At 47.1% G+C, this 27,045-nt stretch overlaps 2 protein-coding genes across 7 annotated transcripts in view; one reads left to right on the top strand and one right to left on the bottom strand.

The window, feature by feature from the left end:
• Positions 1-13,925, bottom strand: part of METTL17 (methyltransferase like 17) — a 34,768-nt gene extending 20,843 nt beyond the window's left edge. Inside the window, exons 1-4 of one of the 2 annotated variants that reach the window (XM_033963359.1) lie at positions 13,770-13,925; positions 7,954-8,098; positions 5,464-5,613; positions 2,962-3,061 (exon numbers count right to left, since the gene is read on the bottom strand). In XM_033963359.1, the coding sequence (XP_033819250.1) occupies positions 2,962-3,061; positions 5,464-5,613; positions 7,954-8,098; positions 13,770-13,886 (512 nt within the window). In that variant the 5' untranslated portion in view covers positions 13,887-13,925. The other variant, XM_033963360.1, reaches the window with a different exon arrangement.
• A 38-nt stretch (positions 13,926-13,963) lies between these two features.
• PARP2 (poly(ADP-ribose) polymerase 2) overlaps positions 13,964-27,045 on the top strand; it is a 72,412-nt gene continuing 59,330 nt past the window's right edge. For 2 of the 5 annotated variants that reach the window (XM_033963354.1, XM_033963353.1), the window contains exons 1-4: positions 14,005-14,131; positions 15,407-15,581; positions 23,000-23,136; positions 23,297-23,503. In XM_033963354.1, coding sequence (XP_033819245.1) covers positions 14,083-14,131; positions 15,407-15,581; positions 23,000-23,136; positions 23,297-23,503 — 568 coding nt within the window. In that variant the 5' untranslated portion in view covers positions 14,005-14,082. Of the gene's footprint in view, positions 14,132-14,169; positions 14,190-15,406; positions 15,582-22,999; positions 23,137-23,296; positions 23,504-27,045 lie in introns of those variants that run through there. The other 3 variants (XM_033963356.1, XM_033963355.1, XM_033963357.1) reach the window with 3 other exon arrangements.

Here is a 27,045-nt window from a genome sequence, read left to right as displayed (position 1 = left end):
GTGAGATATACAGTCTCATTACAAATTTATACTTCAGCTCTAAATGCTTTAAACACTTCTAAAACGTGCAATCCCCTTACTTCCCAATGCAATTCAGATGGACTATACTCCATCTAGGGTATCATAAATCAGCTGACTTTTCTCAGTGGCGTACCTAGCATATGTGACACCCTGGACCCATCATTTTTTGACACCCCCCCATCTATATGAAAAATATGATTTTTAGTAACAATCCACATATCGCACAACAGGAATGTACCTAGGAAAAGGCAGCATCTTAAACACTGCAGTGAGCACTAGAACACCAACACATACATTGTAAAACTAAACAAGCCAGACCCTGTACAGTCAATGCTATCAGAAAGCCATGTCCCTTTCATACACACAGACAGATACACCCTCGCCCAATATGGAATAATCACAAACTAAAAATAGAAATATGTAGACAAAAGTTAAACTGAACCGCCAAGAAACCAGACTCTGCATACAATGCAACACTACAAAAACAGTAATACATGTCCTCTAATACTGTGCAAAATATAAAGACAGTAGATGTAAATTTGAAAAAACTGATACATAACAATCACCACCTTACAAATTAACAAATAAAAATAAAGCAAATAATGAGAAATAAAAAAATACCATTTTATTGGACTAATGCCCGTAAGCTCGGTCTCCATCCCCGCAAACCACCTGATTCCATCCACACAAACCTTGAACTGTTTTATATTGAACTTATTAAAGTATAAAAAGAAACAATATTCTGTACAATTGTCAATTTTTAAATCAGCATCTTCTCCCCACTCTCTCTTCCCCATTTCCCTTCAGCGTCCTCAGCCGACTCTCTCTCCACTTTCCTTCAGTGCCCGCACATAAAAACAAGCAAGTAATTTTATATCATTTTCATTCTATTCATTCATAGAAATTAAAGTCTAAATAATGCCAGTCACATAACAAAACATGATTTTACAAAAAAAATTCCCTGCACAGTCAAGCCTGCAAGGATTACTAGATGTCTTTCAGCAGCTCCCCTCCCTCCCTCCCCCTTACCTTCGTGGCCAAGTCAAAATGATCTACCAACAATAAAATTTTAAAAACACAAAGCACACTGTATACAGAGAAAATGTTAATTATCATTTATATTCCGCGGGTTTTCAAAGAGGTCAAGGCAGATGAATTTATGCAATGTCACCTCAGTAACAACTATACAAAAATAGACAAATATACTCCCTCCCTTTTTACTAAACCATGATAGCGGTTTCTAGCGCAGGGAGCTGCGCTGAATGCCCCACGCTGCTCTCAATACTCATAGGTTCCCTGCGCTAAAAACCGCTATTGCGGTTTAGTAAAAGGGGGCCATAGTGCAAAATATAGACAGCAGATATAAATTCTCAAAACGGACACATTTTGATCACTAAATAAAAAATAAAATCATTTCGGTAATTTCATCAGTCTCTGATTGCACTTTATTCTTCTAACTGTGCATCCAATATTTCTTCCCTTCTTTCAGTCTCCTGTATGCTTCCTCTCCTCCAGACCTCATTCCCTCCCCCAACTTTTTCTTTCTTTCATCCTGCCCCCTTCTTTCTTTCTCTCTCCATGCCCTCTTTCTTTCTCTATGTCTGTCTTTCTCTCTTAGTGCCCCATTTCTTTCTTTCTCTCTCCATGCCCTCTTTCTTTCTCTCTGTCTGTCTTTTTCTCTCTCTCTCTCCGTTGCCCCATTTTTTTCTTCTTCTTTGTTTCACCCTGCCCCCCCCATTTCTTTCTTTCTCCCTCCCCTCCCCTATGCCACCGCCATTGGGAAAATGCTGCCACCGCTGCTGGGGAATAGGCTGTCACTGCTGCCATCGGGAACAGGCCGGCTCCGAGTTCACCCTGCTTGTCTTCCCCACGGGGCCGACTAACTCTTTGCTGCCCGATGTCAATTCTAGAGTCGGAAAGGACTGTTCCGGGCCAGCCAGGCAGCGATTGGCTGGCCCAGAACGACCTCTCCAAGTCAGAATTGACGTCGGGCGGCAAGAATTGGGCGGCCCTGCAGGGAAGAAAAGAAGGGAGAACTCGGCCGGCTTGTTCCCGATGACGGAAGTAGAAGCCTTTCCCCGGCGGCAGCCTATTCCCCAGGTGGGTGGCCAGCTGTGCAACCCCTTGGGGTGTGCACCCGGGGCGGACTGCCCCCCCCCCTTGGTACGCCACTGACTTTTCTTAAGCTCCTGGAGGAAAAAAAGTCCATAGTCTGCCATTGCGATGGACATGGGGGAAGCCATTGTTTGCCCTGAGATCAGTTGCTACTCTGAGATTCTGAATGGACTGTTGCATCTTGATTACTGATTCTGCATGGAATTTTGCTACTCTTTGCGATTCTGGAATGCTGCGACTATTTAGGTTTCTGCCAGGTACTTGTGACCTGGATCGACCACTGTTGGAAACAGGAAACTGGGTTAGGTGGACCATTGGTCTGACCCAGTATAGCTAGTGTCAAAGAAGAGTTTGCATGAAAGTTAGGTCCCCAATGTGATATGCTCTCTCTTTTAGTCATCCACCATCTCAAAAGTGACATGGGTCTGTGCAACAAATCTATTTCAGTTGGTGGATACCGATGACTTGGCTGCATTAACTGGTAACATTAATGAACAGGTTAATAGACTTAATCCACAAAACTTACATCTCTTGCAAATGGCCACATCAATCACGGCTTAATAGCACACACTTCATTACCAGCCCTTTACCAATCAATACTGTTAAATACTGCTCTGGCTTCTCTCCTGAAACCTCTCTCACACTCTTTCCTCTCTCAGCTAAGCCTGCGTACACATCCTTTAACCATTAACAAAAACTTGCTCCTCTCCTCCTTTTTTGCTTCTGTTGACTGGTGACCTTAATTCAGTCCAACCACGAGATTCAGCAACAAGCTCTAAGACAGAGAGAGTGCTGGATGGGGGAGGGGGGGGAGTCTTACCTTACCTAACTGGCTGCCAGTGGTAGGTGGTCTTACGAAGCACAGTCAGTACCTTCTGCTGCAGTTTCTCCTCTAGTTCTTGTTCCTGGTCCGGGCTCTGGCATTCTGAAATTCACGTAAGAGAAAGAGGCGATGAACTATCATGTCTTCATTACTCCTTTCTATTGTCCCCGCATTCGTTCTGAAGGCAGTTTTTATTTCATGGAAAGGGATACGACATTTGATGTGTTTTTAGCTTTAGCTACATGCCACAATAACCAGCACAAACATCCTATCCTCCTCTCCACTCCCAAATATTGCTTTTCATGAAAGCAGCTGGCACATTTCAACATTTGCTCCCAGAAGCAAGTGTTAAACCCTTCTTATCTGAAAAAGAAAGCCTTCAAGACAGTTCACAAGAGGGCTTTAAAAACTAGCCCCATCTTGGCAGTTATGCTTCCTTAGCAGAATCTGACAAAATTAGTGATGAATATGGTCAATTGGAACATGGTTTAAAACAAATGCCAGAAAGTTCTTTTTCACCCAGAGGGTGGTGGACACATGGAACGCGCTTCCGGAGGCTGTGATAGGCTGGAGCACGTTACAAGGCTTCAAAGAAGGTTTGGATAGGTTCCTAGAGGATAAAGGAATTGAGGGGTACAGATAAGAGTAGCGGTAGGTTATAGGGATAGTCTGGGACCATTGCTCAGGCAATGGGCCTGATGGGCCGCCGCGGGAGCGGACCGCTGGGCGAGATGGACCTCTGGTCTGCCTCAGCGGAGGCAACTTCTTATGTATATATTTGATAGGACATTGAGCTCACATTCTTAGCCTAATTTTCCAGGGGCATCAGGAATCATATTTCATATATAAAATGATTTGAGATTGGTCCATAACCACTCATCTGTTTTAGATGATAATTTAAAAACCTGAGATTTTAAAGTCAAGGCAGAGTTAAGTATAAAGCCAAACAATTTCAAAAGGAGCCGAGAAGAGGAACAAGGCTAAGGATTGCAAAAGACAGAATAAAGAGGTTGAAGTTATCTGAGGTGTTTTTTTTTTTTAATTTAAAAATCATTTATATACTGCACTGCCTAAACCCAACCAGCTGTTTTAGGATGTTTATATTAATGATTTTTGTTCTTAGAATTGTAAACACAATTAATATATCTATCGTTTCCGAAAAGGCCTTATGAAACCAGTTCCTACTGTCAGTAGTAGAAAAGTCAAAACCCAGATGCCTGACCCCCCTACCTGTGGTCACTCAGAAATTGCATCAGATTTAAGTTCTTTCTCTCCTGGGTTATACACTCAGAACTTAAGACAACTTTTGGCTCTCATTTATGCTTTTTCCCCCCCCCCCCCCCGATTTTGCTGTGGATTGCATCCTTAGACTTTCTTACTAATACATTACACTCCTAATACAGTGCAAACCAGGGTGGATTAAAAATCAATGATTTTAAAAATAAATTTTAAAAATCAGTTAAAAAAAAAATATGCTTTTTTTGAGAAAAAAAAATCTATCTAAAGATATCTATTATAGTCTAGAAGTTATTAATCATGAAATAAGAATTAGTTTTTAATTATATAACATGAGGTCATATATTAATGCAATGTTTACATTTTTTGGTAAGTCTTGAAGAATGGAGTAATGTCCACAATGATCTTTTTATATGTGCTTGTATAACAATAGAAGAAGGGAATATCTTTCTGCTTCAGGAAATGCACATACAGCAGAATACTTACAGGAAGTAGCAACAAAAGCTATAATAAAAAATGAACAAAAATTCAAAATGTCTAGTATGCAGTTTAGTCACAGACAATGCTGCAAATGTATCCAAGATGGGAAGAAATTTAGAAAAGCATGAAGTTTCAAGTTGAAATTTCAAGCTAATAACATATGGTTGCAGTGCTCATTTGCTGCACCTCCTAGTCAAAGACTTCAGTGTCCCAGAAATAAAGACTAATTTTGTTGAAATTGCTAAATACTTCCGTTAATAAGTTATTTTGCATCAGCAACTCTGAAAAGAATGGATGGAACCAAACTAACTCTCCCACAAGATGTTAGATGGAACTCTGTAATGGGCTTTTTGAGCAATATATAAAAGCACTGGCCTATTCTGACGACATCTGGTTGTAAATATTAAAATTATACCAGCAAGAATGAGTCTGTAGAAAACTATGATTTAAATCAAGTCTTTCTGAACTAGGGATTTAAATCAAATTATTAATATCAAATCCACCCTGGTGCAAACTGACAAACCCCCAGTTAAAGAAAGCTCCCAGTAGCCACAGCAATAAATGTTGCCCTATAGAAGAAAGCAGTCCATATGGTTTATTTATAAAATGCATAGCCTGCCAACAGAGTTTTTCTTTGCAAGTAACAAAACTCATATCAAAAATAATCACAGAAACAAACAAGACAAGACAGTAACAGAAAACAAATACAGCAAAAACAAAATAAACCAGAACTGCGAAAAATTAAGTATCTGAAGCAAAGGTGAATCGGAAAGTAAACACGGTTTTACCTAGTACAGATGGCTTGATCTTTTTGTAGAACTTTTCCTCCAGTTGGCAAGCGTGTGCTCGCAATTCATTTGCTTCCACAGGGCACTTTCGGCTCCACAAATAGTTGGTCAGTGCCTGTACCTGCTCCTTCAACAGCTTCACGGAACTACCTGTGTGGACAGTGCAACAAAATATAAACACACACGTTCAGAGAGCTTATAATAATAGCATTTCAATATCCTTAGTGGTTTTCTTTTAATTAGGCAGTTTTCTCTTTCTATAGTTTCCACATCAGCTGGAAGTGGAGATGTGGTGCAGTGGTTAAAAGCTACAGCCTCAGCACTAGTGCTGCCCGATTCAAGAAAAAAAAATTTTGATTCGATTCAGCCTATTGAATCGATTTTTCGATTTTCCTGTCCAATTGGGTGTTTTTTTCCAAACATCCTGATGGGTTTATTTTATAGCCTCTTCACTCCCTTTGCCATCTCCTACCCACACTGGTCCTGTGGTGTAAACAAACAAAAAATACTTTCTTCTCTCTCTATTAAATCCTAGCTCACGTTTGCAGTCCAATACCAGCTCTGGAAGGATACACATGTCAAATCTGACATATTGTAATCACAAAACAGAAAATAAAATTATTTTTCCTACCTTTTGTTGTCTGGTCATTATTCAAATCTTGTTGGTCCCATGTTAGTCTGGTTGTCTTCTGATCAGGCTCTCTCTTCTTTTTCCGTGCTAACCATTCATCTTCTATCTCTGTCTTCCCATTCTGTTTCCCTTTCCTCCCCCGGAGGTCTGGCATCTTTCCTTTTTTCATTTCCATCCCCCCACAGCTGCAGCGATGGACCCCACCATCTCTCCTTTTCTCATCTACCCTTTCATCCAGCATCTCTCTTCTGTGTCCCTATTCTCCTCTCCAGTACTGTCCCCTTTGTGTCCCTGTTCCTATGCTCCCTCCATGCCCAGCATCTTATCTCTCCTCATATCCAGCTTCTTCTTTCTCTCTTCCTTACCTCCTGTATCCCCTTCCCCAGGTACAGGCTTTCTCCTACTATCTCTCCTGCCATCCTGCACCCTGCCCACCTACTTTGGAGCAGTATCTGTCCCTCTTGTACTCTTCCCCTTGTGGTCTTGCATTTCTCTCTCTCCCTCTCTCCATTAGTCCAGCACCTCTCCTCTGCTTTCCTCCCCCTCTTTTTGGTTTGGTCTCTCTCTTCCCTTCACTTCACCCCAAGTCTGGCATCTCCCTTCCCCTTTCTTATTCCTTCCTCCTCCCTGCTCCTTGTCGCGAAGACCTGCTTCCCCCAAGAAGGCCTGCTCCCCCCCCCGCAGGCACTTTCTCTCTTCCTCCCCATCGTGAAGGCCTGCTCCCTCTACTAAGGCCTGCTCTCCCCCGCCAAAGGCACTCTTTCTCTGCCGCGAACGAACGCCTGCTCCACCCGCAAGCCTGCACCTTCCCCACTCTTACCTCCTTAAGGCTAATAGGGCAGCCAGCAGCGATCCCTGCAGCTGCCCGTGGTCCTCAGCGGCACATTCTCTCTGCTACGTCCTGCCCCTGCTCTGATATCAGGGGCAGAATCGCGGCAGAGAGAATGTGCTGCCGAGGACCACGGGCAACTGCAGGGATCGCTATAACATCAGCGAGCCTGCAGGCTGCCCTATTAGCCTTAAGGAGGTAAGAGCGGGCAAGCTGGGGGAGCGGGCAGGAGCCTTAAGGAGGTAAAAGCGGTCAAGCTGGGGGAGGCCTTTCTGTCTGACCCTCCCCCCCTCAAGCAGGAGCAGCAGCGGACGGCCAGAAAGAGGCAGCACTGCAGCTCCTGCTTTAGGAAGGCACGGGGGACGGGTCGGCCATTGAATCAGGAGGCCGATTTTTTTAAAAACTGAATCAATTCGAATCGATTCACCTGATTCGAATTGTGAATCAGGCAGCACTACTCAGCACCCTCAGGTTCTGTGGGTTCAAACCCATGCTACTCCTTGTGACCCTGGGCAAGTTACCTAATCCCCTCATTGCCCCAGGTACATTATTAGATTGTGAGCTCACCAGGACAGACAAGGAATAATACTTGAGTACCTGAATAAAATTCATGTAAACCATTCTGAGCTCCCCTAGGAGGGATAGAAAATTGAATAAATACATTTGTTTGCCATTTCCATTAGCTTACCACCCAACCCAACCCTGTCCCAGCATTACAGTAACAATTTTCAGGAGTTGGTCACAAATTGAAATCCCCTTCAGAACTTGAGTGGAGCCTGAATCTTGGCTCATATGTCATGGTTGCACAATAATCAGTTTCCTCCACCTCAAGGGCTTTGAAGTGTGCTTCCTCAGCGTATGAAAAAAACTGTAAACTCGCTGGACTAAGTGTATAGCCCTCAGTGGAGACAACATTTAACTTGATTTTTTTTTTTAAATGACATTTTTCAACGGGCGCTTTAGCATTTAGCGCGTGCTAGTCGCATAAATAAGCAAGGAGAGTGCAAGCAAGCAGTCTTTCAGTGCTCACTTTGCACAAGAAGCTGGGCAGCATCCGAGAGTTTTTGTGGTAACTTCACCGTCTTCATATGCAGGACTCCAGGGTGTTTCCGGTGGGGAACCTGCTGCAGAAACTCTGATCTATTGTCCACTTGGAAAACGGCAGAAGCTAGACCCTATAACAAAAAACCAACATATAAAAGGATTATTATTCTACGCAGATACAGAATGAAGATTTGGAGAAAAAGTTTAACTCTTTTGCTAATAATTCGAGTTTACTGCCCAAGTCAAAGATGTGGATGCTAGGACTTACAGAGAATGGGTTCATAACAGCATTGTTTGCCCACCCAACGCTGCTTGTTATCATCACCAAAGGCTTAAGACTGCCCCATCAATCGCCAGGCTAAGCCACATCACACTAGAGCATAACAGACATTCGCTGTACTCTTTGCTGCCCTCAGCAGCCTTCAGTTCTAGGAGGCAGGGTGTGGACTCAGTTCAGACAACAGAGTTACAAAAGATCTTCTACTTAGAATGCCACTAAATGATTCCTAAAATACCAGTACTTTGCATCGTACTGAGGGAGTATTCTGCAAAGCCCTAGACTTTCAAAAGATGTGATAGGGACAGAACGGCTCCAGCTACCAGTTCTTCAAGGGTCGCTTCTCACTATTCATACAGGCTCTTTCTGCTCTGCTCTCTCATATACCCACGCACAGACATACACCCCTCCTCAGCCATTATCGGCCACAATTTCTTATACACCCACAGAAGCAGCTCTAAATCTTACCTGAAACTGTTTAATTCATTAAAAAGTACCAGAAATTCCTCTTCCCTACCCCAAGGGCCTGTTGCTATAAGACTTTTTTGGACAGGACATTGGAATATCAGGCGGAGAAGTTGAACTCCTGGATGAGTCCGCTGATTGTTCCAGCCTATTCTTTTCTTACATTTAGGAAATTATTGAAAACTTACCTATTTGATAAACAAGAAGGTTGATATTTAAGAAGATATTTTTTTTAGGCTCTGTATTTTAAATGTACTTTTTATCTGATGCTGTATTTAATGGATGTAGTAGTTATAGTTGTGTTTTTTTGAATTTGTATTTTTTAACTTAAATGTTTCAGTTCTTCTGTTGAAAACCGCCTAGAATTGCTGGTGGGGCGGTATACAAGAAAAAATAAAATTACTATTATTTATTAAATCTCATTTATACTCTATATTTGTAGCCTATACCCATAAAATATACTTTTTACGTACACCTGGCTCTCGTCTCATCTTTATTCCCACTGTTTCTGAGGGACCCAAAACAGACCATTAAATACATTACATTTGGGGGGGGGGGGGGACTCTGAGAGCCAAAGTACAAGGTCATTTCTTAAAACCGAGGCTCTATGGTTTGTTTTGGGTTTTGTTTTTTTAGTGATTTAACAGTGCAATTGCACTTTACTTTATAACATTTTTATTGAAGGAATCAAATAAATAAACAATAATATGATACAAAAAGATATTCATTACAATTAAATTCATAATAAAACATTTGCATATGTATTTTATCATTTTGGGGTTTTTAAAATAATTTATTTAAATATTACCTGTACTGTCCAGTCATTCTAGGTGGGATACAAAAATAAACCACACACAATCAAAAGATAAGATAAATTAACAACATGCCAAATTAACCCCCCCCCAAACTATTGACACAATCAAACTGTGCAAATAATTCGGTCTTTAACTCTTTCCTGAACTGGGAGAAAGCAAACTGTGAGGAACATCCAATGGAAGGAAGTCAGACAAAGCTTATGTTATAACATTTTATTGAAGGAATCAAACAAATATACAAAAAGACATTCTTTACAATCAAATTCACAATAAAACATTTGCATAAACATTTTATCATTCCTCCAAAATATATTTTAATATATCTAAACCACTTTTCCTCTATATCCCCCCTCACCATATATATTAAAATCATTCCAATTTCCCTCCCTACCCCAGAATGAAAGGCGACACAAAACACCAAATAAACAAAAATATTTAAATAAAAATAAATAAATAAATCAAAAACAAAAACCCCACATTTAAATCTAATATAAAGTATTAAGAATCATACTTCTAGCTTTCAAGGATAATTTTTGTATATAAGGATCCCAGATTTTTAAAAATAATCTTGTTCTTTTAGGAAATTTACGAACCTCAAAAACCTCAAATAAAATTAAACGATGGAATTGATTCCTCCAATGCCAATAATTTGGAGGATCTTTTTGTAACCAATATTGTAATATGCATTTATGACCAATCATACATGCTTTTTGAAAAAGAATACATCTTTCATGCCCACAAGCTGCTGCCTTACCAAACAACACACCTTTTGGAGATTCAACCAATTGACAATTCCATAATGACCCCAAAAATAATAGGATGGCAGACCAGAAAGATTTGATCAGATGACATTTCCAAAATGCATGAGACAAAGTATTGGAATCCTTCTCACATTTGATACAAATAGAAGAATTTACTAATCCTGCATGAAAAAAATGCCCTATGTAAAACTCTATATGTACATTCTCTCCAAATATGGTAAAATTATGGTCATACCTGTTAATTTTCTTTCCTTTAGAAGCAGCAGATGAATCCAGACTAGTGGGTATAGCTCACATCGACCAGCAGGTGGAGATAGAGAACTGATTAACAGTTGGCCTTAAAGCCTGGTGTTCTTTCTGTTGATTCAGTTATGCACTTTGCCCAAGCATCCCGAAGGAGAATGAGCAGCCACAAACTCCATTCCAGTAAAAAACGTGCCTTTCTCTTCTGAATACAATTGATATTTTCTCGTTTTTCTTTCTTGCGTTTTGTTTTTTTTTTTTTTTTTTCTTCAGTCATGAAATAATACACTTACCAACCATAGCCCCGGCTAACCTAATGACCTAAACACCCTACACACAGCCCGTGCACATGGGGAGGGGCTCTGGATTCATCTGCTGCTTCTAAAGGAAAGAAAATTAACAGGTATGACCATAATTTTACCTTCCATAGCAAAGCAGCAGATGAATCCAGACTAGTGGGATGTAGCAAAGCAAACTCAAACTGGGTGGGACGCCAATGCCGCCTCTGCCAGCACTGCCGCGCCAAAACTCGCCTCTGAACGGGCTGCTACATCTAACCGATAATGCTTTGAAAAAGTATTTCCTGACGACCAAGTGGCCGCCCGGCAAATCTCGTCTAAGGACATCCCCCCGGACTCCGCCCAAGAAGTAGCTAAAGCCCGAGTGGAATGAGCCTGCAGGTGCTCCGGCACCTTCTTCCCTGATAACACATAAGCCGAAGCAATAGCTTCCTTGACCCAACGCGCAATGGAAGCTTTAGACGCCGCCATCCCTTTGTTTTTACCCGCGAACGCGACAAAGAGATGGTCCGACCGGCGAAAAGCATTCGTCACCTCCAAATAATGGAGAAGCATACGGCGGACATCCAGAAGCCGTACCGACAAAAAACGCTTCCCCCAATCCTCCTTCCTGAAGGATGGCAGAAAGAGACTCTGGTTCACATGAAAGGACGAAATAACCTTAGGCAGGAAGGACGGCACCGTACGCACCGTCACCCCAGACTCCGAGAAACGCAAAAAGGGTTCCCTGCAAGAAAGCGCTTGCAACTCCGATACTCGCCGTGCTGAAGCCATCGCCACCAAAAAGACTGTTTTAAGTGTGACATCTTTCAAAGTGGCCGCTGACAGGGGCTCAAAAGGTGCCCCCTGCAATTTCCCAAGGACGAGCTTAAGGTTCCAAGTTGGACAAATTCGCTTAACCGGCGGCCGGATATGTTGAACGCCCTTGAGGAAACGCACGACGTCCGGCTGCGATGCGAGAGACGAGCGAGCCACCCGGCCCCTGTAACAGGCAATGGCCGATACTTGAACCTTTAAAGAGTTATATGCTAACCCTTTCTCTACGCCCTCCTGCAGGAACGCAAGAATAGCCGGCAGCGAAGCATGGAAAGGCGCAATTCCGTGTATTCCGCACCATGCCTCAAAGATTCTCCAGACCCTCGCATAGGAGGCTGACGTTGAAATCTTCTTAGCCTTAAGCAGGGTGGAAATCACCCGTTCTGAATAGCCCTTCTTTCTCAGCCTTGACCTTTCAATAGCCAGGCCGTAAGACCAAAGCGGCCCGGATCTTCCATTAATATCGGACCCTGAGTTAGCAAGTCCGGAGTAACCTGGAACACTACCTGCTCGCCTACCGACAGCAGCATTAGATCCGCGTACCACGGCCGCCGTGGCCAATCCGGAGCCACCAGGATTACTCTGCCTCGAAAGCGAGAGATGCGCTGCAACACCCGCCCTATCATGGGCCAAGGCGGGAATACATACAGAAGGGAATTCGGAGGCCACGGGAGAGCTAATGCGTCCACCCCCTCCGATCCCTGTTCCTTGCGTCTGCTGAAGAACCGAGGCACCTTCGCATTGCGGGAAGAGGCCATGAGATCCATCTCTGGCAACCCCCATCGACGGACTAGCAGGCCGAACGCTTGAGGCGACAACTCCCATTCGCCCGGATCGAGAAGAGTTCTGCTGAGGAAGTCTGCTTGCACGTTTTCGTGCCCTGCAATGTGGGCCGCCGACAGAAGCGGAACCTGCCCCTCTGCCCACCGATTTTTTTTTTTTTTTAAACTGGAATGAAGAAGCCAGCCACTCCTGCACCTGGAAAGGAACCCCTCTATCCAACGGAGGGGAGGGTGGAGTAGGGACCTGGGAGGGCCCAGGTGTACCTCCCAAAGCCGGCACCAAACAGCCAGGCACCCCCACCTACTGAAGAGAACAAGTCTCAACAGAGGAATCCTACCGGAACACCACTTCAATCTATCCTGCCACAAGCAGAGACCAGGAGCTAGAAGTATAGCTCCAACCCTGCTGGGAGATAGAGCAAAACTGAATCAACAGAAAGAACACCAGGCTTTAAGGCCAACTGTTAATCAGTTCTCTATCTCCACCTGCTGGTCGATGTGAGCTATACCCACTAGTCTGGATTCATCTGCTGCTTTGCTATGGAAATCCTGAATAGCTTTTGTAGAATATTGTCATATGTTCTATGGGAACTTAAAAGCAAAAGCGTGGAAGGAGAGTAGTCTGAATTGGGTTATGAGACCGCAGCCGTGTCTCACCTCAGCCATTGGACTCGGCGCTGCCAGCCGTGAGTCTTTTCCAAAGCCCTGTGGGGGGAGCTGCATCCGCGGGGCCGGTCGAGGGGTTAATTGCTGCGCCCCTTCGCGCCCAGCGCCCGCATCTCCTGCGCGCTCCCCTCCGCGCGAGGGCCCCTCGGTGCCTGGGAACTCACTCACGCGACTCGCGTGACATCCTGCAGGGACAACCACGTGGCTCTCGTCTCAGACCTTCCCCGAAGCTCCAGGGAGTGACGCAACGCACCCAGCACGTGACCTCGGCGATGAGCTTCCATCCACTGAGCTAGTCAGCGGCGCGGCGGGCCTTATATGAGCCCGGGTGCGGGGGGGCTTTTCGGTTAGGGTGGGAATTTGGATTTTGTAAAACGACTGCTCTGCCTCAGGGATTCACCAACCACGCAAGACAAAAAGACCTCCGAGCTCTCGAGTTCAAACCTACTTCTCTTTTCATGCTGGGGATCATCCGCAAATATGCAAATAGGGGCGGGGTCTTATCTGCATAGTAAGCAAGCTCCCATGTCTTTTTAATGCAAAGTCTAAAACGACTAATAAATAAACTCAGAAATAACAAAACCTGTCAAAGTCTTCACTAGTTAGGTGCCCGATAAGGAAACACTTAACCCCTCGCAAACGCAACGCCACGAGCGTCCGGGTCACTCATATACCTACCCTGTGCTTAACCCCTACTGCTCCACGCGCTTTAGTCTGGCCGCCACCGAAAAAGCCCGCCAAGCTCGCGCATCTTACACTCCTTCTGCCACACGCAAGAGACGCCGCGCCGGCCATCGCAGGGACGCACGAGAAGCCGCGCCCCCCCCCCCCCCAACCACACGTAGCCAATCGCAGCAGCCCATTCTAGGGACGGCAGCAAACTTCCTGGCGCGTCGGAGGCTGCTCCGGAAGTGAATGGTAGGAGTTCTGGGAGTGTCGGGGGCGGGCCCGGAAGTGGATAGCAGACCTTGTTTGAGGCTCGCTGGTTTCCATGGCGGCTGTTCGCGGCACTAAGCGGCGCCGGTGCGATGCAGACGAGGGTACGGAGGACGCGCTTTTCTTGCCGAGAGCGCGGACGAGCGACAGTGTGCGGCTGAAGTGGGGGCCCTTTTATTAAGCTGCGCTAAAGTGGGCAAAAATGCGCCCGTCAGCGCGGGCTTTTTCATTTTAGTTTTGCACTTTTTCAGGAGGGGGCGGGGCGGCTGATATCCAGCTCCTGAGGTCTTGGCCTTTCATTTCAAGACCTAAAATGCGCTACATTTCTACTTATTATGGCAAATACCCTGTTATGCTTGTGACCCGTTCTGAGCTCTTCTGAGAGGGTGGGATATAAATCCAGATAGAGCAGTGGTCTCAAACTCGCGGCCCGGGGGCCACATGCGGCCCGCCAGGTACGATTTTGAGACCCTCTGAATGTTTATCATAATCACAAAATAAAATAAAACAGTTTCTTGATCATATCTCTTTAGCTATAAATGAGAATATTATTATTAAGACTTAGCCAAAAGGAAAGATTTATAAACTATGAAGAGTTTTACCTCATGCAAAATTGTCATTTCTTTAATAAGACATTAACTATTTTTTCTGTGGCCCTCCAAGAACCTACAAATCCAAAATGTGGCCCTACAAAGGGTTTGAGTTTGAGACCACTGAGATAGATGGATAGTGAGACCTGTACAAACAAATTGGGAAAAGCCTTCATATACTGCCATAGTTAGTGTGACCATATGGTTCCAGAAAAAAGGGGACGGATTGAGACATCCGGGTTTTACTTCCATTGAAAGCACCCAAGATGTCTCAATCTGTTCTCCTTACTTTCCATTGCTTTCAATGGAAGTAAAACCCGGATGTCTCAATCCGTCCCCTTTTTTCTGGAGCCATATGGTCACACTAGCCATAGTGAATCTGGGTGTAGTGCACAGGAATGCACTAAGCCGGGGATCTCAAAGTCCCTCCTTGAGGGCCACAATCCAGTCAGGTTTTCAGGATTTCCCCAATGAATATGCATTGAAAGCAGTGCATGCACATAGATCTCATGCATATTCATTGGGGAAATCCTGAAAACCCAACTGGAATGTGGCCCTCAAGGAGGGACTTTGAGATCCCTGCACTAAGCCCAGTGGAGAGGAGAATGGTGGGTTTTCTTAAGTTATTTATTTATTTTTTTTTTTTAAATCATCAATTTGTTATCCACCCTGACTAAAACTGTCTAAAGGGGGGACATTACAGGGTATGACCAGAGTCTTGGGATGCAGAGCAGAAGAGAGAGGAAGAGGAAGGCAAACGCCTAATTTATCATTTTTTTTGTTTTCTAGGAGCAGGGAGGAAGCAAAAGTCTACACTATGTAACCAAGAACAGGAGGAGAGTGAAAAGACCGAATCTGATTCACAAACTGTACCAGAATTGGAATTACGTTGGGAATGGGAAGGTGATGAAGTCTGGAATGTTTATTCTAAAGAGGTGAATGCAGAAATCAACAAGGCCTTCAGGTCAGCATTGGACTGTGATCACAGAAATATCAAATGTGGGTTTGTAGGAAGCCTTTAACAGCAGATGAGGGCTTGGAAATGGATGTCCTATTATGAGATAGTAAATCATTCTATGATTTCCCATGGCAACTGGGCCTATTAGTAGCCGAAAAGTGTCAATAAGGTTGGTTTTTACTAGCTCTTCTTTTTCATTCTGCTAGACTACTACAGTGCTATAAGAGACAATCCCTGCTCAATAGAGCTTACAATCTAATTAAAACAGTCCAGCCCGGATGCAAGGGTTTATGCCACTCTCAGTAGATGCTGGATTCGTGAAGCAGAACACTTTCTTAGGGTGCCAGGGTCACAGTCTATAGGCAGTGTTCCTTGATGCAGGCAGAATACTTCTTTCCAGTGACATTTGAAAAGGTTCAGATACCAATACTGCCTCACACATATACTCTGTTGTCTACGGTACCGATGCATCGGGGGAGGGAGGGGGGCATCTCATTAGAAAGAAAAAAAACACACATGCATTTGTATGGCTAAAGAAATGTCCCGTTTATTCAGAGCACTGACACATATAGCATTTCACATGGGTCAGTTTTTTCAGCATATGACTATAGGAAAGACCATATTTGGTAACAGGATACATAAAAGCAACTAGAAAGAGGTAGCAAACATAAGGGGGGAATAGTGGGAAGTTTCCATTATAGCATATAATACTGTCTTGTCTAAGGTCTAGCAATGTTTCTTTTTTAACAAAAGTTTCTTATCAAAACAAGTCAACTACAGAACAAAATGGGGACACAGAGCTCAGAACACAAAAAGAAAAGACCTTGTGGTTTCTTGGCAAAATGATAACTGTTTCAGCAGTTCCTTTTACACAAGCAGGAACAGAAAAACTTACAAAGAATATATGTGCCCCTTCAACATTATCCCCTGTATAAGGAGTGTTGCAGCCCAGGCACTTGCTAGTATTTTGCTTTCAGTAGATAGTAGGTATGCTAGATTGGTGTAACAGGAAACTTAAGCTCCCAGAGTTCAGTCTGCAGGAAGTTTTCCCTGGTGGAGATGGATCCTGGTTCATTTTCTGAGGACAATAGGCTGTGGGACACCTTCTTTTGGTTGAGTAGGACCCTTTTCATAACTTTGATAAAGCAGTTGCTATTGTCTTCTGGTGCAACAGTCCAGATAGGATTTTTAGCTCCCTGGGTTGCAGTTTTTCTTGCTTCCTGGTTGAGCGGATCAGTACTGGTGAGACGTGCTTTATGGGAGAGTGGGGAGGTCAGTTTGGAAGTCGATGCCTTATCCTACTATGAAGGGAGCTTTGAAGGCCTATGGGTACTTGTGTGCCTGCATATTTTAGAGGTGTAAAACCTTTTGGAAAAGGCGTTCATGTGGATTTTGAAATTTCCCATGCATATTTGACTCTTCTTTAGCACTCTCCAGACCAGTAGAGGTTAACTTTACGAATGGGTATATATCTAATCATGACCAGCAGGTGGAGACTGAAAACAAAACTTTGGGACAGTATATCCTAGCCCCTCCTCTCTATTTCCCTCAGTCTTCTTTCAGTCTCCAGCAGGTGTTGAGTGATCTGTACCCATCTCCCTTGGTAGGGCTGTTGGAATTTGTTTAAGGGGTTTATTGTCCCTGTTTTTAGCCGGACGGAGCTTGGACGGACTCTGTTTGGGGGTTCGTCCGACCTCGGGGGTGTCAAACCCGGCGGGTCACGAGCGGGGTCCCTCCCCCCACTTCCTCCACCTCCCCACATTTTTTTAGAGGAGCCTCAGCAATAAGCCTTGCCCCCTAAATCAAGCAAGACTATTGCTTTGAGAGCCTGTGGAGTCTGTTCTGTGTAAAAAAAAAAAAAAAAAAAAAAAAATCCTGAGGTAGTGCTGGTCTGGAGGGTTGTATCCCTTTAAGAAAACTGTATTTTACTGTATTTTTTCAACTAACCGGCACTTTTTTACAGCTAGGTCGCGTATGGAGCAATGAGCACTTCTAAAGGGAAAAAGTGCTCATTGTGCTCCAGACGCGAGGCACTCGCGGCCGGCCTGTGCAAGCGGTGTTCAGGCCGGTGCGGTGGAGGAGCTCCGTCGGCAGCGGCTGCAGGCGCCCAGAGCTCCCCGCCGATGGTGCCTCGCGAGTCGGCAGGGAACGGAGGAGAAGCCCGGTCTTCTCCGTCCGCCCACGGAGGGATTCCCCGAGCCGCCGACGGTCGGGTTTTTGAGGATTCCCTCTCAGCTGATATTTTGACAGCTGATGCCGGCTTGCCTGTTTTAGCGGCTGAGACTTTTCAGGTCTCTCAGCCGCTGCAGGCTGTGGAGGGAGCTGTTTTGGCGGGAAAGACGCCATCTTCTCTGTCTGGCCCCTCCATTTTGTCTTCCACCTCAGGTGACCTTCCCCCTGTTTTGACTATGCAGGGGCAAGGTTCTGCTGGGTCCCCTGCTGTGGCAGGGAGTCCCTTGGGACCCTCGGGGGGGTTTTCTCCTGAATTTTTCTTTTCTTTATGCAGAGCCTATTTTCAGGCGGCTGGGGGTCCCGGTTGCGCCCAGGGGGTCTCGGGGGGTGGTTTTTCCTCCGCGCTTCCTGCGGCTTTGCCTCTTTCGTCTGGCGTGACGTCCCCTCCGCCGCCTCCCTTGTCCAAGCGTCCGCGGGTGTCGTGGGACGAGAATTTGTGGTCGGAGGAACGGGTCGGTCTGGAGGAGGACCTGGACCCTTCTGAGGAATTCCAGGACTCTCTGGAGGGGACGGAAGCTGGCGGCGGGTTGTCGGATTTCCCGTTCTCCAGTGACGAGGCGTCTGTGGTGCGTCTTTTTCAGAAAGATGAGTTGCCTGACCTTATTCAGCAGGTTTCTTCGGTCTTGCGTTTTGAGGACGCGCCGCCGGAGACTCCGCGTGTGGGGGACCCCCTGTTGCGGGGGATCCGTACCGTTTCCCGCTCTTTTCCTATGCATCAGGATATTCGGGATATTATCCTGGAGCAGTGGAAAACGCCGGAGACGCCGTTTCGGCTGGCGCGCAGCATGGCTCGCCTGTATCCCATTCCTGAAGGGGATCGGGCTACGTTAGCTTCGCCGGTCGTGGATGCGGTGGTCTCGGCAATTTCCAAGCGGCATACCGTGCCTGTTGAGGGCGGTTCTGCCTTGCGAGATCCTGAGGAGCGCAAATTGGAGGGCCTCCTTAAGCAAAATTTTCAGGTCTCTGGTTTTGGGGTCCAGGCGGCTATTTGTGGGGGACTGGTTGCTCGCGCCGTGTTTCGGTGGGCGGAGCGGGTCTTGGATCGAGAGTCTGACGACTGGTCTCTGGTGGATCAGGAGGTTGCGAAGATTGAGATGGCGGCCTCATTCCTCTCGGATGCTCTCTATGACTTGGTGCGGATCTCGGCTAAGTCTATGGCTTTTGGCGTGGCCGCAAGGCGTGTGTTGTGGCTGCGCGCTTGGGCGGCGGATGCTGCGTCCAAAGCTAAGCTTACTAAATTTCCCTTTCGGGGGTCGTTTTTGTTTGGAGAGGATTTGGATAAGTTGATTCAGACTCTGTCGGACTCGAAAGTTCCCCGTCTGCCGGAGGACCGTGCCCGCCCGGCGTCTCGGGGGGGTGCGGCCCGGGGGCGTTTGCGGGATTTTCGCAAGTATCGCCCTGGGCGTGGGGCTGCTTCTTTCCAGTCTCCGGGTTTTTCCCGGGGTCGGTTCTTCCAGCGTATGCAGCCCTTTCGGGGGGCCCGTCGGGGGGCAGGGAATCCCTCCGCCGGTTCCCCCGCTTCCCGTCCTGCACAATGACGCCTTGCCGGCGCCCCCTTTGGTTCCGGTGGGGGCCCGGCTGCGCGAATTTTTCCCCAAATGGGCCGAGATCACGTCCGATCAGTGGGTCCTGGAGGTGGTGCGGGACGGTTATGCCCTGGAGTTCGCCCGCTCTCTACCGGATTTTTTCCTCGCTTCTCCATGTCAGACTCCGGGGAAGACGCAGGCTTTTCGCCAGACCCTTCAGCGCTTGCTAGATCTCAGGGCAGTTGTTCCGGTGCCCCCTCCGGAGTGGGGCACGGGCAGGTACTCCATTTACTTTGTGGTGCCCAAGAAGGAGGGGACTTTTCGGCCCATCCTCGATTTGAAAGGGGTCAACAGGGCTCTCAAGATTCCCTCTTTCCGTATGGAAACTCTGCGGCCGGTCATTCTGGCGGTTCAGCCGGGGGAGTTTCTCACTTCTCTCGATCTGACGGAGGCCTACTTGCATGTTCCCATTCGGGCCTCTCATCAGCGTTTCCTGCGCTTTGCGATCTTGGGTCGGCACTTTCAGTTCTGTGCGCTTCCCTTTGGGCTGGCCACGGCTCCTCGGACGTTCACCAAGGTGATGGTGGTCGTCGCGGCAGCCTTGCGGTCGGAGGGCATCCTGGTACACCCCTACCTGGACGACTGGTTAATTCGGGCAAAGTCGTTGCAGGAAAGCTCCCGGGTTACTGCTCGGGTGGTGGAGTTTCTCCGGTCGCTGGGCTGGGTGGTCAACCTTTCCAAGAGTCGGTTGGTCCCGGCTCAGCGTCTGGAGTACCTAGGGGTGCTGTTCGACACCTCCTTGGGGAAGGTCTTCCTCCCAGAGGGCCGGGTGAGCAAATTGCAATCTCAGATTCGCCTGCTTTTGGCGTCCCGGTGTCCTCGGGCGCGAGATTTCCTCCAGGTCTTGGGGTCGATGGCGGCGTCCCTGGACGTGGTGAGGTGGGCGCGGGCCCACATGCGTCCTCTCCAGTATGCTCTGCTCCGGAGGTGGTCTCCCCAGAGGCACGGGATGGATGTTCCGGTTCCCCTGCGAGGCTTGGCGCGCTGCAGTCTGCGTTGGTGGCTCCAGACCCCTCACCTAGTTCAGGGGGTGGGTCTGGATCTCCCGCAGTGGACGGTGCTCCTGACGGATGCGAGTCTCCTGGGTTGGGGGGCTCAGTGTTTGGGTCACTCGGCCCAGGGCACCTGGTCCGCGGAGGAGGCCGCCTGGTCGATCAACGTGTTGGAGACCAGAGCGGTCCGTCTGGCGCTGTTGGCTTTCCACTCCCTGTTGCGGGGCAAGTCGGTCAGAGTGCTGTCGGACAATGCCACGGCGGTGGCTTATGTCAATCGTCAGGGGGGCACCAAGAGCACTCAGGTGGCGGCTCTGCTCATGGTTTGGGCGGAATCCCATCTGCTGGACCTCTCGGCCTCTCACATAGCCGGAGTAGAAAATGTTCAGGCAGACTTCCTCAGTCGTCACTTCCTAGATCCAGGAGAGTGGTGTCTCGGCGCCGAGGCGTTTCAGTTGATAGTGCAGGCTTGGGGGCAGCCCCTGATGGACCTGATGGCCACGGGTGGCAACGCCAAAGTGCCCCGCTTCTTCAGTCGTCGCAGGGACGGTCTGGCCGAGGGTCTGGATGCTCTGGTCCAGCAGTGGCCAACGGAGGGGCTGTTGTATGTATTCCCTCCTTGGCCGCTGGTGGGCAGGGTGCTTCTTCGCATTGTTTACCATCCGGGTTTGGTGGTGCTGGTGGCGCCGGATTGGCCTCGCCGTCCGTGGTATGCGGATCTGGTGAGGCACCTGGTAGCGGATCCTCTTCCTCTGCCTCTCTCGGACGACCTGCTGATGCAGGGTCCCATTCCCATGTTCGACCCGTCTCCTTTCTGTCTTACGGCGTGGCTCTTGAAAGGGGTCGCCTTAGCAAGAAGGGATATTCAGACAAGGTGATCTCTACACTCTTGGGGTCCCGGAGGCTTTCTACCTCTCGGGCTTATGTGCGGGTTTGGCGTCTTTTTGAGGAATGGTGTCGGGCGCGGGGAGTGACCTCTTTTCGCGCTTCTCTGCCTAACATTCTGGAGTTCTTGCAGGACGGTCTGGATAGAGGCCTGGCTTGGTCTTCTCTCCGGGTTCATCTTGCGGCCCTGTCGGCTTTTCGAGGGTTGGTGTCAGGTCAGCGTTTATCGGCTCTTCCTGATGTGATTAGGTTTTTGCGGGCGGCCAAGTTGCTTAGGCCTCCCCTACGGCCCTCGGTTCCCTCTTGGGATCTTAATCTGGTGCTTTCTGTATTGGTGCGTCCGCCTTTCGAGCCGTTGGACGACTGTTCTTTGAAGGACCTTACTTTGAAGGCGGTCTTTTTGGTGGCCATTACTTCTGCTAGGCGTGTTTCTGAGCTGCAGGCTTTCTCTTGTAGGACTCCCTTCTTGGAGTTTTCTAGGGAGCGGGTCGTCTTGCGGCCTGTTCCTTCCTTTCTGCCTAAGGTTGTTTCTCCTTTTCATGTCAATCAATCGGTGGTTCTCCCGGTCTTGGGTGGTCGGGAGGGCTCTTCTGAGCAACGGCAGCTGCGCAAGTTGGATGTCGGTCGGGTCCTTCGCTCTTATGTGCAGCGGACCCAGGAATTCCGGAAGTCCGATCGTCTCTTTGTCCTCCTGGCGGGTCCTCGTCGGGGAGCTGGCGCTTCTAAGGCTACTATTGCGCGCTGGATCAAGGAGACGATTGCTTCCGCTTATCTTCTGAAACAGCAGCCTGTTCCGGAGTTTCTCAAGGCTCATTCCACTCGGGGTCAGGCGGCTTCTTGGGCTGAGTCGTCGCTCGTGCCTCCTGTGGATATTTGTAAGGCTGCGGTTTGGTCCTCCTTGCATTCCTTTGTTCGTCATTATCGGGTTGATGTGCAGGCGCGTCGGGACGCGGTGTTCGGTGAGCGTGTACTGGTATCGGCCCTTCGGGGGTCCCGCCCGTGAGAGGGACTGCTTTGGTACGTCCCATTCGTAAAGTTAACCTCTACTGGTCTGGAGAGTGCTAAAGAAGGAGAAATTAGGTTCTTACCTGCTAATTTACTTTCTTTTAGCTTCTCCAGACCAGTAGAGGTCCCCACCCTGTCTGTTGTTGTTGTTGTTGGGGCTGTTGCGCGGGCAGTTTTTGGTTTTTTGCTGCGGGTTCTAGTATTTTTCTAGGGCCGGGGAGAATTGAAGAACAGCGGCTGTGGCTCGGCTGGCTTAGCTGGCGAGCTGTGGGGACATTCTTCCTTCGGGAATTTCTCCTCTGCATTTTCCAACAGCATTTTGGGTTTTGTTATTTGTTACTCCTTTCGGAGTATTGTTTTTTCTCTCTGTTGTTTTCCAGTTCTTGGTTCTGCTTGGCTATTCGGCAGACTGAGGGAAATAGAGAGGAGGGGCTAGGATATACTGTCCCAAAGTTTTGTTTTCAGTCTCCACCTGCTGGTCATGATTAGATATATACCCATTCGTAAAGTTAACCTCTACTGGTCTGGAGAAGCTAAAAGAAAGTAAATTAGCAGGTAAGAACCTAATTTCTCCTTTCTGCTCCAGCCCTGTTCCTTTTATATTGTGGCATATGGGGATGCAATTTTCAAATGCTATATATATTTTTTTTGTTTCTTGTATTATATTTATTAGGTCATTTCTGTCTGATTTGTAGACATGAGTTGGGTTTTTTTTTGTATCCAGATCAGACAAATATACCATAACAGTTATGCCCACTGAAAATGACAAATTCCATCTTGACCTGAAGAAAATGGTGCAACAGAACACAAAAACAGGAGCTGAGAGATGTATCCGTGCTGCTGTTAGAGACAAGGAGTCTTGTGAGTAACCTCAGACCCTTCTAAATTATCTCCCAGTCTCCGATCCTGTACTTGCTCTCTACTCTCATGTATAATGTATTTAGGAATGTCAGCCAAGCATTGATGCATTTTTCTTTGGAGTTGAATTAGATATCTGATCCTTCATACATTCTGTCCACAGATTTTGTTTGGCATTGGCAGGGAGATGATGGTTCCTGGATCCCATACAATGCCACTACCTGTAATGCACTAGAGACTGCTCGGTGTGCAGACGAGAAAAGCCTGCCTTCTTCTTTTGGAAAAACTTCATACACACTGGACCTGGCAAAAATGGTACAGATCAATGCTAATTCCCATTACAAGAGGAAAATGAAACGCTTAAAGTCAGGTATAACAAGGGAATCAAAATTTGTTTTATTGTTTATTACTGTTTGGCATTATGAATGTCTATGTTTCTACCAGAGCTGCTGTGTCTTGTGTCAGCCTTTTTATTGCTACATGGATTTTGTTTTGGTATGACTTTAGCATGTGTTTGATAGCATGGTTTGAGCCTTAAGCTGTTGCAGCACAGAGGACAGGTCTGCACCCCATCTTTCTTTGTTTTAAAATATCACACTAGACCAGTGGTCTCAAACTCGAACCCTTTGCCGGGCCACATTTTGGATATGTAGGTACTTGGAGGGCCTCAGAAAAATGACAATTTTGCATGAGGTAAAACTCTTTAAAGTTTATAAATCTTTCCTTTTGGCTAAGTTTTAATAATAATATTGTTATTTATAGTTAAAGAGACAGATGACCAAGAAACGGTTTTATAGGTCACAACTTCTCCTTTTCAATTTTAGACCTTGCTTTATTTGTAAAACATTTTCAATTACCCTCCTGATGTTGTTTTTCCTTAAATGTTATCTTACTTTCTTTAACAATTGTAGTTCACTCCTTTTTCCCTATGTATCACTAATTAATTGTGTACATCGATTGTATGTTTACCTGTTTAAATTGTTTTATTTTGTCCTCCCCAAAATTTTTTTATTGTTATAAGCATTGAAAATATTTGATATTGCATTTATATCAAAATTTTAATAAACTTAAAACTTGATAAACATACTGAGGGCCTCAAAATAGTACCTGGCGGGCTGCATGTGGCTCCCGGGCCGCGAGTTTGAGACCACTGCACTAGACCGACATTTAACACTAGCAGAGCACATGAACTTAGTGGTACAAAAATGTCTTTTTACATTGTGGAATTAAGAACCATAAAAATATATTTTGATCCTTTATCGTTCAGACTATTGGTACAGGTATTAGTTTTATCTATTTTAGACTATTGTACATCATCTATTTAGGAGCACCCAAAAAAATTCTAAGGAAATTAAGGATAATTCAGAATATAGCTGTTTGATTGATTTTTGGTTTAAAAAAGAATGACCATATTAGTCCATATTATCGTTTACTTCATTGGCTGCCCTTGGAGGCAAGAATATTATTCAAATTTTCCTGTATCTGCTTTAAGCTGATATCGGGATTGTCTCCAGCTTACCTTTTTGCTCATTTTGTGTTGCATAGATCATCAAGGGAAACTAGAAACTTCTACTTATTTTCTTATCCAAAAATTAATGGGTGTAGATATAAGACCTTCTTAGATAGGATCCTAGCAACAATCTAAACCTGTTGTACCACTTATATGTCTAGCTACTCCGCACTGTGTATGTTCATTTGTAAACCGTTCTGAGCTATTGGGAGGACGGGATAAAAATCTAAATAAATAAATAAATAAATCTTGATTAGGTAAATGGATTCAGCAAGCTATGTTAGCCTATTGCAGTTTTCAGATATTAATTAAGACCACTTTGTTTGATAAGTTTATTACTTAGTGGGTTTTATTGTAGAAATTTTATTTTACAAATATTTGTATTTTTTACTGTATTATTGTATTTCTCTGATTGTCCAGCTCTTTTTAGTGTAAACCAACTAGAACTTTTGGTTATGGCGGTATAAAAGAATAAAGTTGTTATTATTATTACAGTGGTGCCTCACACAACGAACTTAATCCGTTCCAGGAGCAAGTTTGTTATGTGAAACGTTCGTTGTGTGAAACGCGTTTTCCCATAACAATACATGTTAAAAAAAAATAATTCGTTCTGTAGCATAAAATATGCTAAGATGACATAAAAAAAGATACATTTTTGGTTATTATTTTTATTTAGATACATCTAAAAACATAATTGTTTTTTAAAACAACACACATTTTTTAAATTTAAAGACAGACTAAGTAGAGTCTAATTTTACAGTGAGAGGGCAGAGTCTCAGCGGCAAAAACTGGGACTTAACTGTTCATTTTTTTTTTTTTTCTACCGTGTTTCCCCGATGATAAGGCAGGGCCATCAAATAAGACAGCCCCCCCTTTTTAGAAAAAAATGTAAAATAAGGCACCCCCCCGCAAATAAGCCACCCACCGATACCTGCGCTTACCCGAATCGGGTGGTACGGTGGGTGACTCCGTGTGGTCCCTGGCACCCCCGACACGATCGGGGCAAGAGGGAGCTCAAGCCCTCTTGCCCCCCCGACTCCCCGACACGATCGGGGCAAGAGGGAGCTCAAGCCCTCTTGCCCCCCCCGACTCCCCGACACGATCGGGGCAAGAGGGAGCTCAAGCCCTCTTGCCCCCCCCCGACTCCCCGACACGATCGGGGCAAGAGGGAGCTCAAGCCCTCTTGCCCCCCCGACTCCCCGACACGATCGGGGCAAAAGGGAGCTCAAGCCCTCTTGCCCCCCCGACTCCCCGACACGATCGGGGCAAAAGGGAGCCCAAGCCCTCTTGCCCCGCCGATTCCCCAACTCCCCGACAATATCGGGCCAGGAGGGAGCCCAAGTCCTCCTGGCCACGGCGACCCCCTAACCCCACCCTGCACTACATTACGGGCAGGAGGGATCCCAGGCCCTCCTGCCCTCGACGCAAACCCCCCCTCCCCCCAACGACCCCCCCCCCAAGAACCTCCGACCGCCCCCCCAGCCGACCCGCGACCCCCCTGGCCGACCCCACGACACCCCCAACCCCCTTCCCCGTACCTTTCTGTAGTTGGCCGGACAGACGGGAGCCAAACCCGCCTGTCCGGCAGGCAGCCATCGACGGAATGAGGCCGGATTGGCCCATCCGTCCCAAAGCTCCGCCTACTGGTGGGGCCTAAGGCGCCTGGGCCAATCAGAATAGGCCCGGGAGCCTTAGGTCCCTCCTGGGGGCAGGGCCTGAGGCACATGGTCGGGTTGGGCCCATGTGCCTCAGGCCCCGCCCCCAGGAGGGACCTAAGGCTCCCGGGCCTATTCTGATTGGCCCAGGCGCCTTAGGCCCCACCAGTAGGCGGAGCTTTGGGACGGATGGGCCAATCCGGCCTCATTCCGTCGTTGGCTGCCTGCCGGACAGGCGGGTTTGGCTCCCGTCTGTCCGGCCAACTACAGAAAGGTACGGGGAAGGGGGTTGGGGGTGTCGTGGGGGTCGGCCAGGGGGGTCGCGGGTCGGCTGGGGGGCGGTCGGAGGTTCTTGGGGGGGGGGCGGTCGTTGGGGGGAGGGGGGGTTTGCGTCGAGGGCAGGAGGGCCTGGGATCCCTCCTGCCCGTAATGTAGTGCAGGGTGGGGTTAGGGGGTCGCCGTGGCCAGGAGGACTTGGGCTCCCTCCTGGCCCGATATTGTGTGGGGAGTTGGGGAATCGGCGGGGCAAGAGGGCTTGGGCTCCTTTTTGCCCCGATCGTGTCGGGGAGTCGGGGGGGGCAAGAGGGAACCAGGCGGAGAGAGGGCAGTTAAGCGCAGTGCCTGCGCGGAAGGATGCAGCTCGGGCGACTTCGTTGTGTGAAACGAAGTTCGTTGTACGGATCAAGACATAAAGTTCGTTATGCGCAGCGTTCGCTGTGCGAGGCGTCCGTTATGCGAGGCACCACT

Source organism: Geotrypetes seraphini, chromosome 11 (assembly GCF_902459505.1).
Source record: "Geotrypetes seraphini chromosome 11, aGeoSer1.1, whole genome shotgun sequence".
Lineage (NCBI taxonomy): Eukaryota > Metazoa > Chordata > Amphibia > Gymnophiona > Dermophiidae > Geotrypetes > Geotrypetes seraphini.
The sequence above is the reverse complement of the archived record's forward strand: the minus strand, read 5'-3'. Positions and strand labels throughout refer to the sequence as shown.